Source organism: Mesoplodon bidens (genome assembly GCF_964165515.1).
Source record: "Mesoplodon bidens genome assembly, chromosome: 13".
Taxonomy (NCBI): domain Eukaryota; kingdom Metazoa; phylum Chordata; class Mammalia; order Artiodactyla; family Ziphiidae; genus Mesoplodon; species Mesoplodon bidens.
This window is the reverse complement of record NC_138169.1, coordinates 48,071,294-48,087,190: the sequence shown is the minus strand read 5'-3', so window position 1 is coordinate 48,087,190 and position 15,897 is coordinate 48,071,294. Positions and strand designations below refer to the sequence as shown.

Genomic DNA, 15,897 nt, shown 5'->3' with positions numbered 1-15,897 from the left:
CTCCAATATTGAAGCTAGGAGCTAAAGCCACATGCTTATTACATTGTTAGTCTACCTTAACTAAATTACTTTACTTTCTCCATCTGAAATTTAAAAGTATTGGTTGCAAGTTACAGAAATCCAATCCAATATAATTTAACTATTTTGTCATCAACTTAACAAATATTTATCGGGAGCTTTCTGTGTGCAAAACATTTTTCTAGGCACTTAGGGGTTCAGTGGTAGGCAAGACAGTCATGCAGCCACATGGCTAATATATTAGTATATTGCCTACGTACACAGCTAATATATTAGTATGAAAATATTTTATAAACAAAAGATCTGTCGAACAGTTAAGAACTGTTAAGAATAGTACAGGGGGCTTCCCTGGTGGTGCAATGGTTGGGAGTCCGCCTGCCGATGCAGGGGACACGGGTTCGTGCCCCGGTCCGGGAAGATCCCACATGCCGTGGAGTGGCTGGGCCCATGAGCCATGGCCGCTGAGCCTGCGCGTCCGGAGCCTGTGCTCTGCAACGGGAGAGGCCACAACAGTAAGAGGCCTGCATACTGCAAAAAAAAAAAGCATAGTACAGCAGGGTGAAGGAGTGGTGAATGAAAGGGCAGGCTTTTTATTTTTTGTGTGACAAAGTCAGAATTTATTTGCAGGGCACCAAGCAAGGGAGTGGGAGACAAATCTCAGATCCACTCCAACTTGGTCTTTGAGTTAGAGGGTTATTTATTTATTTATTTTTCTTTTTAATTAATTTTTATTGCAGTATACTTGCTTAACTATTTCACTTACATGTGGAATCTACAAAAAATGGTACAGGTGAACTTACTGGTAAAGCAGAAATAGAGTCACAGATGTAAAGAACAAACTTACGGTTACCAAGCGGGGAAGGGACGGTTGGACGAATTGGGAGATTGGGGTTGACATATGTACACTACTCTGTATAAAATAGATAACTAACGAGAGCCTACTGTACAGCACAGCGAACTCTACTCCATGATCTGTGGTGAGCTAAATGGGAAGGAAATCTAAAAAGGAGTGGATATATGTATACGTATAACTGATTTACTTTGCTGTACAAGGATGCTTTTTAAATGGGATTGTCAGAGAAGATCTCCCTTTCTAGTAGAGGGAGTAGAGTGAAGTAAAGTGAAGGAGTGAGCCATGGGAATACACAGAGGAAGACCATAGGAGGCAGAGGAGAGCAAGTGCAAAGTCCCTCAACCAGGAATGTGTTTGGGATGTTGGGGAGATTCCCAAGGAAGGAATATGACCGGAGCACCACTGGGGAGGGGACAGTGGTAGGAAAGGTGGTTGGAAAGGTGGCCAGCAGCCAGGCCATATGGTCCTCGTAGGCCATTCTGAAAACTTTCAAGTTTATTTAAGGTAGATGGCAAGCAAGGAAAGGACTGACAAGAAGTGAATGTCCTCATCTGATTTGGTTTTTGAAGGATCATTCTAAGAGCTCTGTGAAGGTTAAGCCAAAAGGGGACAAGAATGAAAGCAAGGAGACTGTTAGGAGGCTTTCATAAAAGTCCAGTGGGGAAATGGATACATGGGCCACATAACCAGGAGGGCAGGGACTGGCCTTATGGACGATGCAGAAACAAAATTTCAAAACTGTGATCTCACTTCTCCTCACTCCTCCTTTCCTCTCATTTCTCCTCACTTCTCTTTGCTCAGACCTGCTTCTCCATTGCCCCAAGCAGCTCCAGGATCTGTGGTCAGAAAGGAAAGGTTTCTTCTTGTCAGCGCAAGGGTGCAACCCCCGCTGAAGGGCCTGGCTGGGTCATGGGACCATCTCAAGACCAATCGCTCACTGTTCCCGGCACTGTGATTATGAGCCCAGATTTATGGTCCAGGGGATGGGGTGCTCTAAGGATACCTGGAAGGAGCAGCGGGATAAAGAAGTTTGCATTTTCTGTGCTTTTTTTGTTTGTTTTTTTTAAAAAAAAAGAGATAAGGCAAAGCACCCTGTGAAGACAGCAGAAGGATGTAATGGCTAGGGAGAGATTGAAGATTGTGCATCACTACCTGACGGAGCCAAAGCCCAGTGACTGCTCCTTTCTCAGGATTTCTCTGCCACAAAGCTCCTGGACCACTGTATACTCCTGACAGATGGTCTCCTATGTGTCTGTATTAGTGTTTCAAGTAATATAGTGACTGCACATTTCCCAAGAAAATAAAAAGGGCCATAGTGTTAAATAATCCAATAAAGCCTCTAGTACCTATGATAAGACAGTGTTGAGCACTAGTGGATTCTCAGGCGATTTGCACATGATTCCAACCAGAGGAAATGTGGAGCCCATGCTTACCCAGAGTCCAGAAGCAGTCATGTCATGCATACATATATCCACGATCAGTTTATTGAAAGAGCTTCATGTATGGAGCCAACCGAAAACAACTTCATTTTTTTCCAACCACAGATTTTCCAAAGCCTCTCTATTGGATGTCTCATCTTTCCCTGTGGCTACACCTCAGGAAGTGCTTAAAGCAGCCCCAGATATCTTGGGATGTTCAATAGAAACCTTGTTCTCTAAATACACTTGAAGTTTCTCTGTCTCCAATTGACCCCCAAGTTCAGTGATTTACTAGGAGAACCAACAGGACCAGCATGTAGTCATACTCAGAGCTATGAGTTATTACAGGGGGGGAGTATAAGGCAAATCAGCAAAGAGAAAGGGTGCATGGAGCAAAGTCCAGAGGAAACCAGGCTCAAGCTTCCAAGGGTCCTCTCCCAGTGGCGTCACGCAGGATACATTTATTTCCTCCAGTGTCCGATTGTGACAACACCTGTGAAATGTTGTCTACCAGAGGAGTTCATCAGAGGCTAAGTACCCAAAGATTTTATTGAGGGCTGGTTAGGTAGACATCTGCCTAGCACACACCAAAACTCCATACTCCCAGAAGAAAAGCAGGCGCTCAGCATAAATCCCATTTTTTGTACAACTTGGGCACAGACAGCCACTCTTAGTTAAGGATGTGGGAACACTCTTGAAATCTAAGTCCCTTAACATCAGCCAAAGTCCAAGCTTTCTAGGAAAGGCCAGGCCTTTCTAAGGATAGCGGTTTCAGGCCTGCTGTGTTAAATCTTTCCTGCACGCTGACGTTGACATAAGGGTAAGAAAGGCTGGCCCACCCTTGGATGGAAATCAGCCATGCAAGTAGTCTGGTTCAACCAGAGATAGAGCTGGAGGAGGGGAAGGCAAAGGGAGAAAAGCTCTTATTTGCCTGGTGTTTTTAGAACCTGGCTTTCAGGAGATAAATGCAGTAAAGCTGACTTTGTTTTCTCATGAGCTGTCTTTATGGGCTCTGCTGTGAACCTTTTTCTGAAGACTTCCCACTGTCTACCACATAGCTTCTGTTAAGGTCATCTTGAACTAGCAATTAATCCTCTTGGGTGGGGGGGTCCTTTCATGGCAGTTCTAACCAAACAAACCCACAACTCAGCCCACAGGGAGGTGCTGGGTGCTATTGTTCCACCAAACCCAGAAATGCAGGCCACGTCTGCCCCCGCTGTCTCCCTTCACACTCCCATCACAGACGGCTCCCACCAGCCTCTTGTCTTCAGACTTCTCCTTTTGCTGGCCAAGCCCCAGGAAGCACGGAAACATCTAGCCCAAGATTCTTCCACTAGCCTTTGCTTTTGTTTTTGGGGTGGAGGATGGGAGGAGAATTCTGTTCTCCCGTGGATGGAAAATGTCCAGTGGTTCCACAGTCTCCCACAACCACTCTCTTAAAAAAAAAAAAATCCCTACCCACTAACAGTCTTCCACATCATTGTATATGTAGGCAAAATGTGTGTGTGTGTGCACAATCACATGACCAGTGAGACACAGATTAGGAACCACTTTTAGAAAGTCTGGCATCAATGGCCTGGCACAGACCTTTTTTTTTTTTTTAAACCTCCATTTATTGAGCACCAACTATCTGCCAGACATTGACTTACAAAAGTGCTGCTTCCCATAGAAACGGAAGGAAGTAATTTACCAAAACAGTTTAAGGAGTTCAGTTTTTCTGACCCAATTTAAACATGACTGGACCAAGTCTTTTTGGGATTAGTGTGACTGTCGATGTGCCTAAGAATAATCTCAGAAGCATAGTGAAATTTCAGTTTCCTGGACCTAACCTTAGAAATTCCGACTCAGAAGGTCAGGCCTAGGACCCAGGAGTCTGGGATGGGGCCCAGGTGATTCCAGTGCAGGTGGTCTGGACTAGCCTGTCCTAGCTCAGGGATGCTCAGACTTTAGAGTACCCATGGGGTCTGTAACATGCAGTCTGACTCAGGCTGTCCAGGGGGGTCCTTGAGATTCTGCATTGCTAATTATCCCCCGGGTGAGATTGATGCTGCAGGTCCATGCAACGTACTTTGAGTAACAAGAACTTAGATGGTCAGTCTCCCAGAGGCTGGTTCATGCAGCACTTACCCGCCAAAAGGCCTGACACAACTCTTTAGATTAGCTTCAGCCTTAGGGTCTCAACCTAAATTCTAAGACAAGAAAAGTGCCAAATAGTCATGAACGTTCATAAATATATTCATAAGTAAGTATCACTTAACATTCAATGACTATCTAGCTTTACCAGTAAAAAATGGTGCCAAAAAAAGAAAATGGAACTTCACTATTCATCATATTGCCTACATGTTTCCCTGTTTGGATCTGCACAGCTCCAAAAAGTTGTCTACTTTTTCCAGCAATACAGATTTCAGAACTTTCTCAAGAGATGGTTCTAGGGGCTTCCCTGGTGGTGCAGTGGTTGAGAATCTGCCTGCTAATGCAGGGGACACGGGTTTGAGCCCTGGTCTGGGAGGATCCCACATGCCGTGGAGCAACTAGGCCCATGAGCCACAAGTACTGAGCCTGCGCGTCTGGAGCCTGTGCTCCGCAGCAAGAGAGGCCGCGATAGTGAGAGGCCCGCGCACCGCAATGAAGAGTGGCCCCCGCTTGCCACAACTAGAGAAAGCCCTCGCACAGAAACGAAAACCCAACACAGCAAAAATAAATTAATTAATTAATAAACTCCTACCCCCAACATTAAAAAAAAAGTAAAAAAAAAAAAAAAAAAAGAGATGGTTCTAGGTGCCTTGTCATGGCCAAGACCAGGGGCTCATCTCCTAAGATCATGGATGGCACTTTCATTTCCCCTGTGTGTTATAAGCTACTGACTCAGTACAGTCTTCATTGCCCGGCCCTCCTGCCCTCGTGCTTCCCAGATCCAACACATACATGGGTTCATGGGAAGGCACACATGCACACACCATGAAATGACCGTGGAGGAGTATATAACAAATCCTTCTGGATCTTTGCAACGAAATGTCCTTTGAAATCAAATAAGTGCAATAGCACAATGACGTACTGAAACTGCAAGCGCAGATGCCATGAGGGGTGGTCTGAAAGGGACGATGGTATTGCTCACTGTTCTGATAATCCTACCAACCGCTTCCAGAACCATCAGGTGGCTCCAAATACCAGGAGAAATTCAATTAGGGTAGAGGCCATGACTGTTTGTTGTCTAAGGAGAGAGTGCTCCAGAGGGAATTTGAGTCGAGGAGTAGGCTGCCCAAAAGGACAGTGGAAGTAAGAGTCCGCCCTTTTTATTTGCTCTCATGTTCCCCAAACACATTTTCTCTGGCCTCAACATAATAGCGGATATAGTATAGTGATCATAGTGTTAAGGACATTTTGGAAATTGATCTAATTTTAATAATCATTTTTATAAAAATAATCCAATTAAAATATATCCCTAGAACTTAGCCTAAGATCTGGCACATAGTAGGAGCTCAATAAGTATTTGTTGAATCCATGTTCCTTTTACTGATAATGACTTTTGCTGCTGTGACAACCTGGAAAATCCCGTCTTTTTATGATTTATCTTAAGTGTCACTTTCTCCCTGAAGTTACAGTCGCTTCCTCCCTGGTGCTTCCATTGTTGTTCTTCTAGAACACTGTGTATTCTATTTCTCTGTTTACACATTCTCTTTCTCTCTGCACTGTGAGCTCTGAAATATAGGAATGGTGTCCCAGAGTTTAGCACAGTAACTAACTCCTCAATACAAATTTTTGAATGAAAAAGTGAATGAAGAGGTTGGTAGATTCTTTTGCTGTCTCCTGGATTTTAAAGTGAACCACTAAGAGTTCACTTTCCAATACTGAGTATGTGTGATCTACATCAGAAAATGCTTCTTTACAAATCCTCATTCTACAAACCATATCCATTTCCTTCTTCCCACCGTCAGTAACTATGGGGCCATCATCTAAGAGAATTTAAGCTGTTTTACAATCATTTTTGCTATCCTGTTGCCATATCATTCACAGTATAAGTAGTACTGGCTCCTTTGACCTTTGTCAAGGATCTTATTTTCACATGTTTAAATAATATGAGTTGATCTACTACTTTAATTCATTTACAGAGTTGATATTTTTTTTTTTTTACTGAGCCTTTTTAGGTGTAGAACAATGAAAAGTGCAATTTCTCACTCCCCCAGGGCATGATCAGGAAGACACTGACTGTATTGGCACTTAGGAAAGGACAAACATCAAAGCACTAGCATGTTTCATCAATGTGTCTCTGAAAACACACTTTAAAAAACAGGAAGAGGGGGCTTCCCTGGTGGCGCAGTGGTTGAGAGTCCGTCTGCCGATGCTAGGGGACACCGGTTCGTGCCCCGGTCCAGGAAGATCCCACATGCCGCGGAGCGGCTGGGCCCGTGAGCCATGGCCGCTGAGCCTGCGGGTCCGGAGCCTGTGCTCCGCAACGGGAGAGGCCACAACAATGAGAGGCCCGCGTACCGCAAAAAAAAAAATTCTAACTAACATATCAAGAACTAAACAAAATAAAATAGTTGGTACACCGCATTGTAATAATAGAGTCGTAATTTGAAAAGTGAGTTTTGCTTGAACAGCTAATAGAAGTCTTATTTTAAGTCCCCTCAGCCTCCACTGGTTGTTAGCATTTCCCTCCATTTAAGTGCTCAGAGCTAAAACTGTAAATCAACAAGGATTTATTGAAAACCTTTGACCTTGGCACAATTAGGCCTATGATAGATCCTAAAGGAATATGTCACAGTCTTTGAAGAACTTACAAACCTCCTTTGTTTAACACATGTATTGTATATAGGGTGACATCCATCCTAGATGCCATAGAATCCTGATCTAAGGCATATATCTTTCTCCCTTTCTTCCCTTTCTTTCACTTCTTCCCTCCTTCACATCTTCTGGTACCCGTACATTTTTTACACCTTCCAAAGAAGTAAATGCCACAGTCTCTCTTAGTTAGCATTCACTCATTCATGCTACTAACATTTATTGATTCATTAATATTTCTAATTACTATATTAGGCATAAAAGCTGTAGCGATGACTAAGGCTCTACTATCCTATGTACTGGGCATTGTGGTGGGCATAAAGCTATAGAAATGACACAGTCTGGACTCAAGGAGCTTACAGATCCTTTAGGGCGTGACACACAAAAGACAGATGATTTTAATACACTGTATCATGATTTGGCAAGTATAGGGTAAAGGCATGCATTTACTACAATAGTGGCACAGAGGACAGAGTCACAAAGCAATACTCGTTGTCAGGAAAACTCTCCCTTAGATACAATTTTGTGTTATGAAAGAGAAGCAAACTCTCTTGTTCTTGCATAGCCTCCAAAACCTAACGCATGGGCACTTTTTTTCAGATTTATACATTTCGAACTCACTTTAACAGCTTTGTCTCCAGTGGGACTGTGGGAACCCAGCTCTGTGTGTGCAGAATAAGTTGGGAGTGAGGAGAAGGTGTTGGCCACCTTGGGGTTAATTCAGAACCTTCACCAACTCATCACTGGATTCAGACCATGTGAATTTCTTACGGGATTTGGTTTTCCAGACTCACTGTCCATAATGATCAAGTCATTCCCAAATGCACAAAACATTTCCATTTATTTGCAGCTTACAGGGATAGTAACCATCCATATACAACAGAGAAAAAAGTAACAGAGCCTTTTCTGTGCATTATTTATTCAATCATATGTATCAAGCACGTGCTTCTTGTAAAATGTTTGACTATGTGTCTGTTTCCAGAGAAGCACTGGCCAAATTTCTAGATCTTTGCAGAAAGACAAGATGGTAGGATTAAACTAGTAAATTTTTAAACATTTATGTTTCTCAATTATACTTACTATAAAATGGAAGAAAATGTAAGAAAAAAATTTCTCTACAATCCTGTGGCAAGAAATACTCTTTCAATGTCATTAGACTGAGGCACCTTTCTTTCAGGTTATATTTGTTTTCAACAGCATGTAATTACTATTTGAATTTGTTTTAATGAGTAAATATTGCACAAATATATATTCTAGCAATACCATGCTTCCAAAATATCATTTATTTTGCCAGTTTAGATAATTCTATAGAAAAGAACACTTTAAGAACAGCAATCACGTAACTATAGGCAACTTATGATATCAATAAGTCAAAAACCAACAGAAAAATGTATACCATACAAATGGATTTGAAACATATGGAAAGATGCTCAACCTCTATCACAAATGAATGGAGATTTAAATTTTAACTAGACACCAGTTGTTCACCTACCGTGTTGGCAAAGGTACAGATATAAAAAGGGGTATGTTGTGATGATATCCATTAAAATGTAAAACGCACCCATCCTTTGGCCCAGAGATTTCACTTGGAGGAATTAATCCTACCGATAAATGCACATGTATGCGTGTTGTGGACCCATGAGGACACTTGGCAGAGCACTGTTTGTAACAGCAGCAACCTTCAACACATCCCTTTCCCTCCAGCCCCAGCGCCCCTACCTCATCCAGCCTCCGTCATCCCTCATCTGGACCACAGGAGGGGCACCCTGCTTGATCCTCCTCTTTTCCCTCTTTCACTCCTACAACATCCCTAGGAGCCAGAGTGATATTTTTAAAACATAAATCAGATCATGTCCTGCTGCTGCTAAAACCCCTCCAATGCCTTTCCATCATGCTAAGAATAAAATCGACACCACTTATCCTGGCTTCTAAAGACCCATCTACCTAGCCTCTGCCTGCTTCCTGACTTCTCTCATGCCTCTCTAGCCCTCACCCTCGGTGCTCTAGACACAGAGGCTTTCTCTGGGCTGCTCAGGCACATCCAGCTCATTCATGCTTCAGGGTCTCTGCATGGATCCCTTCCCCTTATTTTCTCACAATGGCCCTTTCTCACCCTTCAAAATTTACCTTCAATGCCAGTCCCCAGAGAGGCCTTCCCTGACCACCTCAGCTAGACCGATAGCCAGGCACTCACTCTCTAACACACTGTCCTGTTTTTTCCTTTTTACATTGTCTGTCATCGCCTGGCTGTGTTCCTGTGCATTCCACTGTGTATTAGTTTACATTCTTCTTTTCCCTGTCATTTAGGTCTCGGAGAGCAGGGATGCTGTCAGCTTCATTCGTTGCTTTATTACCAGCAACCAGAAAAGAATCTGCACATAATGAGTGTTTAGTAAATGTTTGCTGAGTGAAATAATAAATGGCCATCAGAAGGGGATGGGGCACATTACAGGACACCCATCAGATGAAACAGTGTATGGCTGTTGAAAAGAATGGGCTGGTAGACAATCTGAGTGTCGTCCTCCGACCAAGACTGCACCATCGCACAGATATGGCCTCGGTCTCCCTCCGAGACCTCCTCTCAGATCCTTCTGCTCTTGGTCTTCTTGCTGTTCTTGCAACACTCCACACCTGTGCCCCAGGGCCTTGGCACTTGCTATTCCTGCATCTATGCCTACCACTACCCCTGCATGGCTCCCTTGCTCACTTCTGTCAATTCTCTGCTCAGAAGTCATCTGTTCAGAAAGCCCTCCCTGACTACTCTCAAAATTCCTCACCCTGTCCCTTCCCCTCCTTGGACCCAGCTTTACTTTTCTTCATTGCACTTATCATTTGAAACAAAAGTGCCTATTTATTTGTGTCCATGTTTATTACATGCTTCCCCTGACTAGAACGTTCCTTGATGCTGTCATGACCTCCCCAGCAGGTAGAACCTTGCCTGGCATACAGTAGCAGCTGAACAGGTCTTTGATTGGTGAGGAATGAATAAATGAATGTATTCTTGAGTGCAAAAAAAGCAAGGTACTAAACAGTGTGCCCATAGAATGCTGTGTCAATTGTATTAAAAAAAAATGACCTGTATATATAATCTCTCTGGAAGAAAAATCCAAGAACACAATAACAGGGATAGCTTCTGCAGTAGGGAAATGCAAGGCTGAGAGGCATAAGAGGAAAACTTATTGTTCCTGTATATCATTATTTTTTATAAGACTGTATTTTTACAAAACATGGGCATTAATTACTTTTTCCAAAAAATTATGTCATATTTGACAGTTTTGTAAGTTTATGTATTTGAAGCCAAAAGGAAATCAAGGCCCTCATAAATGTTACTTGAAATGATAAACATTCAACAGCCATGTGTTTAGCAATCCTATAAACTTGCCATAGCCCTATGCAATCTTGTTTGGATGTTCATGCAAATCTGTGGTTGCAAAGGATACCTATACTTTCTGTTGGAAGGGGTATATATATTCCTTAGATATAAAATATGGGAGGAAACAGGAGTGTGGATCTTAAGCAGAACAAGTCCTTTGTAAATGCAGCAAGACCCCTGCACATTTTATATGCCAGGAAAAGGGTCTCTGTGCCCAAGATACTTTGAATCTGCTTGCAAGGTTGAAATATGCCCTCGCTGTTCAACAAATAAATAAAAACCCTCTGCCAATAGACTCTACCCATCCTTAACTAGCTGATTTGGTCAGTGTTTTTCTGGCTCCATCAAATACATGTAAATGTGTCTTACTTTAAGAAAATCCACTATTTGAATATGTGGATTTATAGAAAAAAATGTAAAGGAATGTCCACTTGCTTTATTACGGATTCTTTTAAATATGAAAATGAGAAACATTTAAAATGTGATTCAATAACAAAAAATTATACAGAAATTTCAAGAACACCATCATTGAACACACAGGTACTCGGTAATTACTTGCTGGTCGGATGAACATACCTATTGAAAATCAGTAGAGTGAAATGGATGAGAGCATGGGTTGGGATCCAGATATCCCTGTGTTTGGATTCTATCTCTGCCATTCATTAGCTGAGTCTGACCTTCAACAAGTGACTTAACCTCTCAAGGCCTCAGTATTTCTTACAGAAATAAAATGAATGACCAATGCCTCCCTAATAGTTAGTTATATTAAATGAGAGATATAGGCAAATAAAATATAGATATATTTTATCATGTATTATATTTTATCATGTATTATAATATCATATATTATTTCCTTCATGTAGTTTCTGCCTGATTAGGAGCGAGTAAGAATGAATCATAAGTGCTGTTATATTTTCAGAGATATAATATAGGTAACTATATATAAATATAATTACATATACGCATATGTATATAGCACCTGCACAATGCCTGGCACATAGTAAATGTTTGGTAAATGGTGGTCCCTATTGTGAAAAGTAACACAAAATACTCTGAGAGTTTGACTCTTCATTTTCATATCCACAAAGACCAATTTTGTGCACACCATGCCAGTACATTTCATGTCACTGTACAGGGAGGGGTAAAAGAATTTTTGTCACTGAGATTTTTGTGGCCTTAAAATTATGGGAAAACAATTAACAGGTATGTAAGTGAATTGTGGCAGAGATTCAGCTTGTAACAATGGCTAACATCTATTGAGTGTATGATGATTAGTCATTTGGCAGAGTAAATACTATGACTTAGTACCCTCTCCAAGGATGGCCTGCTTCCTACTTTCTTAATTAAAAATATTAAATGTAAATGTTTTATTGAATTTCCCAGACTAGAATAGAATAGCAGGTATTTGGAGTGGGAAAGGCAAAAATGGTACAAATTGCTTCAAACTTAGAGACTAAATGAACGTGCTCCCTCGGATGACCAAAGGTTTCTTCCTTTTCAGTTTTCTGGCTTTTTTTCCCCTTTCCTTCTAGCACTTCGAATTTGTTTAATAAAGTTGAGAATTTTCACAAAGGGCCTTATGAACACGTGTTATTAGACTTTAAATCTGATTTGAAAGTGCCTCTCTCCTACTCCCTGTGAGTAAAGTGACCTTTTTAAATGGAGGGAAGTGGGTTTAGATGACAGTCGTGATAAATGCGGTCATGTTCACTCAATAAAATAAGGCCCAGTGCATTTGAGGATAAATCAGTGAAATGTACAGCCCCACCTGTCTGTCTCCATCATTCATTTCCACTGTCACTTTCACAGTGGCTGATGGATCACAGTTGCTGTAAAATTAGACAGCCTTTAATCTCATTTCATCCTGATTAGCTTCTCTTTACCCTTTCCCTGTAACTCACTGACTGACACGCTAAAAACTCACACCGGGCTGTATATGAACAGGGAGTACAAACTTCTCCTCTGGTACCTGCTTTGAGGGCGAGGCCAGCGTGCATCCCTAGAGAAATCTGGTAGGGAGAGGGCATGTCTTCCTTGTTATTTAAAAGATAATCAATAATTGCGGTACCCAGTGCCATTTTAAGCAGACGTTTTCTCTTGATCACTGCCCTCTTTATTTTGCTTTCGTTCAGGTTTAATCAGAAGTCAAAGAAATGAGGTCTTTTGTAAAACTCAAACATTGATTTCATATTGATTTTTTTCTAATAGATTTGGAGCGTTTTACATTCAGAATAATCCCAAAAAGTTATTTGTGTATATTTATAGCCTCTCAATTCACAGTAATAAATCAGAAAAGACAACAATTCAGGAATGAAAATGCTGAAAGAGCCAAGAAATATAGCATACAAGGTTTTAAAACAAGGGTAAAAATGGGTATATAAATGAGAATATCTTCAAACAGCCTTTATATTAGCATTTCAAAGACCTTCTCGTATTTTGAAGGTTTCAATAGTTAGTTTAGTGCAATAGTTTCATTTGTTTGCATAAAGCATAACAATAGGGGTAATCAAATGAGAAAGAGGCTTAAGAATCTTTTCTTCACTTAATTTCTGCCTGAATGGGAGCAAGTAAATGACAAGAACAAAACGTAACTGTTGTTCTATTTTCAGAGTCTGTGCTTTATTATAAAGCTGGACTTCTGGTTAAAAAGAAGATAATACGATTTTTTATTACTTAATAAAATGTGGGCATTGAACTGACCAAAAATTTTAAATAAATATTGGAAGACTGGTAGTCATAAAGTAAGTTGGTTGTATCAGTGGCCGCTGTTCTTACACACATGTCTCCTATGAGTATATGCTTACAGGTGACAATGCTGTAAGTTTACTGCCCAGATGGCATTGTGATAAACCAGAGTAGCACCAGGCTGTTCATAAAATACACACTATACATAATATATGGGTAGCATAGTTTTGTGTTTGGTATAATCCAAACAATGATGAGTTAATTTAAGAAAAGAAAAACAGATGTTCAAAACGTATCCAGTCACCCAGTTTTAGTTGCTGCATGAACTCAACATATACTCTGCCCCAATGGACTCTGAGAAGTGATGCCTGCAGGAGCTATATGGTTAAAAGCATTTTCCAAAGAGATAACTAAGGGGTGAGGGGCAGAAAGACGTTGCCGAGGTGACTCCCTAAATCAACTGACCTAATTCATGGGCCACACAAATCCACGGCACACCCACTTTCTACATGATCCCAGAAATCCAGGGTTTCCACACCAATGTCTTCTCCCTCGTGGCTATAAGTTCGAAAATAGTGAATATTCACAGTAAAAGTGAATGCATAATAAAATAATGAAAATTCCTAAAATCTTTTTTTTTTTTTGCGGTACGCGGGCCTCTCACTGATGTGTCCTCTCCCGTTGCGGAGCACAGGCTCCGGACGCACAGGCTCAGCGGCCACGGCTCACGGGCCCAGCCGCTCCGCGGCATGTGGTATCCTCCCGAACCGGGGTACGAACCCGCGTCCCCTGCATCGGCAGGTGGACTCTCAACCACTGCGCCACCAGGGAAGCCCCCTAAAATCTTTTAATATGAAGCTTAAACGACCTGATTTGCTCTTTTGGAAGCTGTGTTACAGGTTTCAAAGCTATGCCTGTTTCTCCTTATTTTTGTTTACATATCTTAGCCAGCATAAGTGCATTCTGAGAAAAAAGATAATAAAAACAAAGTGAAATGAGATATATATCATCCAAAGTAAATTGGGTATAAGATAGGCTCGTTTCTCTCTCTCTCTCTCTCTGTCTCTCTCTGTCTCTCTCTCTCTCTCTCTCTCTCTCTCGATTGGCAAAGGAGTACAGAGTACGAGCTGGCCCTGACTCATATTGATTTCCCACTGCACTGGTTTCTTAAATGCTCTGTTGATCCATGTCAAGCAATAAGTTCCCTGCCTGAACATGCATATCACCTCCCCATTTGTCCTCACCTAGATTTAAGGTGCCCATATGATGAGCTGAACAAGGACATCATTTTTCCTACTGGTGTCACTGGGCCCAAACCACTGCCTGTGATATGATAACTAAATGCTGTGTAGGTTTACATTCACCATATGATGTAATAATAGCAGAGACTAACACTGCACTGCACACGGGGTGACAGGGGTGTCCTATTCTTGTTGTGTGTGTCCCCAAAGAAAATGTAAATGAGAACAGATCCAGCGAAACCTTTGGTGGGTTTCTGAATCACGCCGCCCTCCTCACAGCCACCACATTTGGGGCAGGGCAGGGCAAGACGAGGGGAATGGATATTTATGACGTTCCTGACAGTTTTTATCTTTGTTCCAGAAGAGCTCTTAAGCAGATAGATAGAAAATGTGTGATTGTGCTGCTAATGACATTGTACAGGAAATTAAGCATATACATTTGGAGAAGGCATTAAATCAGCAGGACCTTAATTTAAAAACTTAAAACTGTATGGAAATTCAGCTTGCTCATTGCTGTGGAATAGAAAGCAACCAAGCACCCTGAGTCTGTTTATGGAAAGATTGCCAGCAAGCCAAGTTTGGGCAGAGCGGCTTAATGGCTCCAAGTGGATGCTGGGTTCTTTCTTCCAAGAAGTAAGCCCCAGCCCTGACCATTTGGGAGTGTCCGTCATGGTTGTAGACTGCACGATCCCCATCATCAGGCAGGTGAGGAGGACTTAAGAATTGAAAGCAGCCCGATAGGTTGTTCTTGACTAATTTGCAGAATAACATTATGTAAAATTAATCAAAAGGGGTGGGGTTGGCAATTGCTGGGAGCACACCGCTGAGCCACTGTGGATTGGTGGGTGCCCCACTCTGCTTGTCTATGTGCTTTTCTTCCTTCTGACTTAGTCTCACGTTTTATACATTTTGGGGAAATCACATAACTAGTGAACCAAGGTATCAAGTCCTAAGATGGAAGATTTTATACGTCTTTTTTTTTTCTCAATTCCAGTTATGCCATACAACAGTGCCCATCACTGTGTTGTGGAGGTGGAAAACTTCCTGTTTGTGTTGGGCGGAGAGGACCAATGGAACCCTAATGGTAACTATTGAACCACTTAACAGTAGGTGCTCAACAAGTCTGTGTGTGATGAGAGGTGCCAGCGGCAGTCCATTTTGTAATTACCGTGGAAAACATATTTCTGTGCAGCAGGGACAAACGAAGTAGTCGGTGAAGTGGGCTGACAGAGGGAGGGTCCACCGTTGAGCTGGCAGGGGACATACGCAGCAGTGCATTCACTCATGGACTGTCTGGGGATTTGGCTTCACCGTGACGCCCAGCCCCTCTCCTGATCCATCCCCTGAGAAATGCCACCAGCGTAAGCCCAGACTCCCTCAAGGGAGGTAGCAAGCGGCAACTATTAAGAATTCTCACCACCTTCTCCACCACTTTTCTCCCATTTTATCAGGATAATAATATGCAGTTTCAATAAATAAGTGTTATCTGCTGTCGCGCTGTACGTGACCTGAGCTGAAGTTCCTTTG

General features: G+C 42.0%; 1 protein-coding gene across 1 annotated transcript in view; it reads left to right on the top strand.

Moving 5' to 3' along the window:
• The window catches only part of KLHL14 (kelch like family member 14), a gene marked incomplete at its 3' end in the record, with an annotated part of 98,275 nt that overhangs the window by 61,356 nt on the left and 21,022 nt on the right, over positions 1–15,897 (top strand). Inside the window, exon 3 of the mRNA XM_081252890.1 lies at positions 15,365–15,454. Coding sequence (XP_081109016.1) covers positions 15,365–15,454 — 90 coding nt within the window. The remainder of the gene's footprint in view (positions 1–15,364; positions 15,455–15,897) is intronic.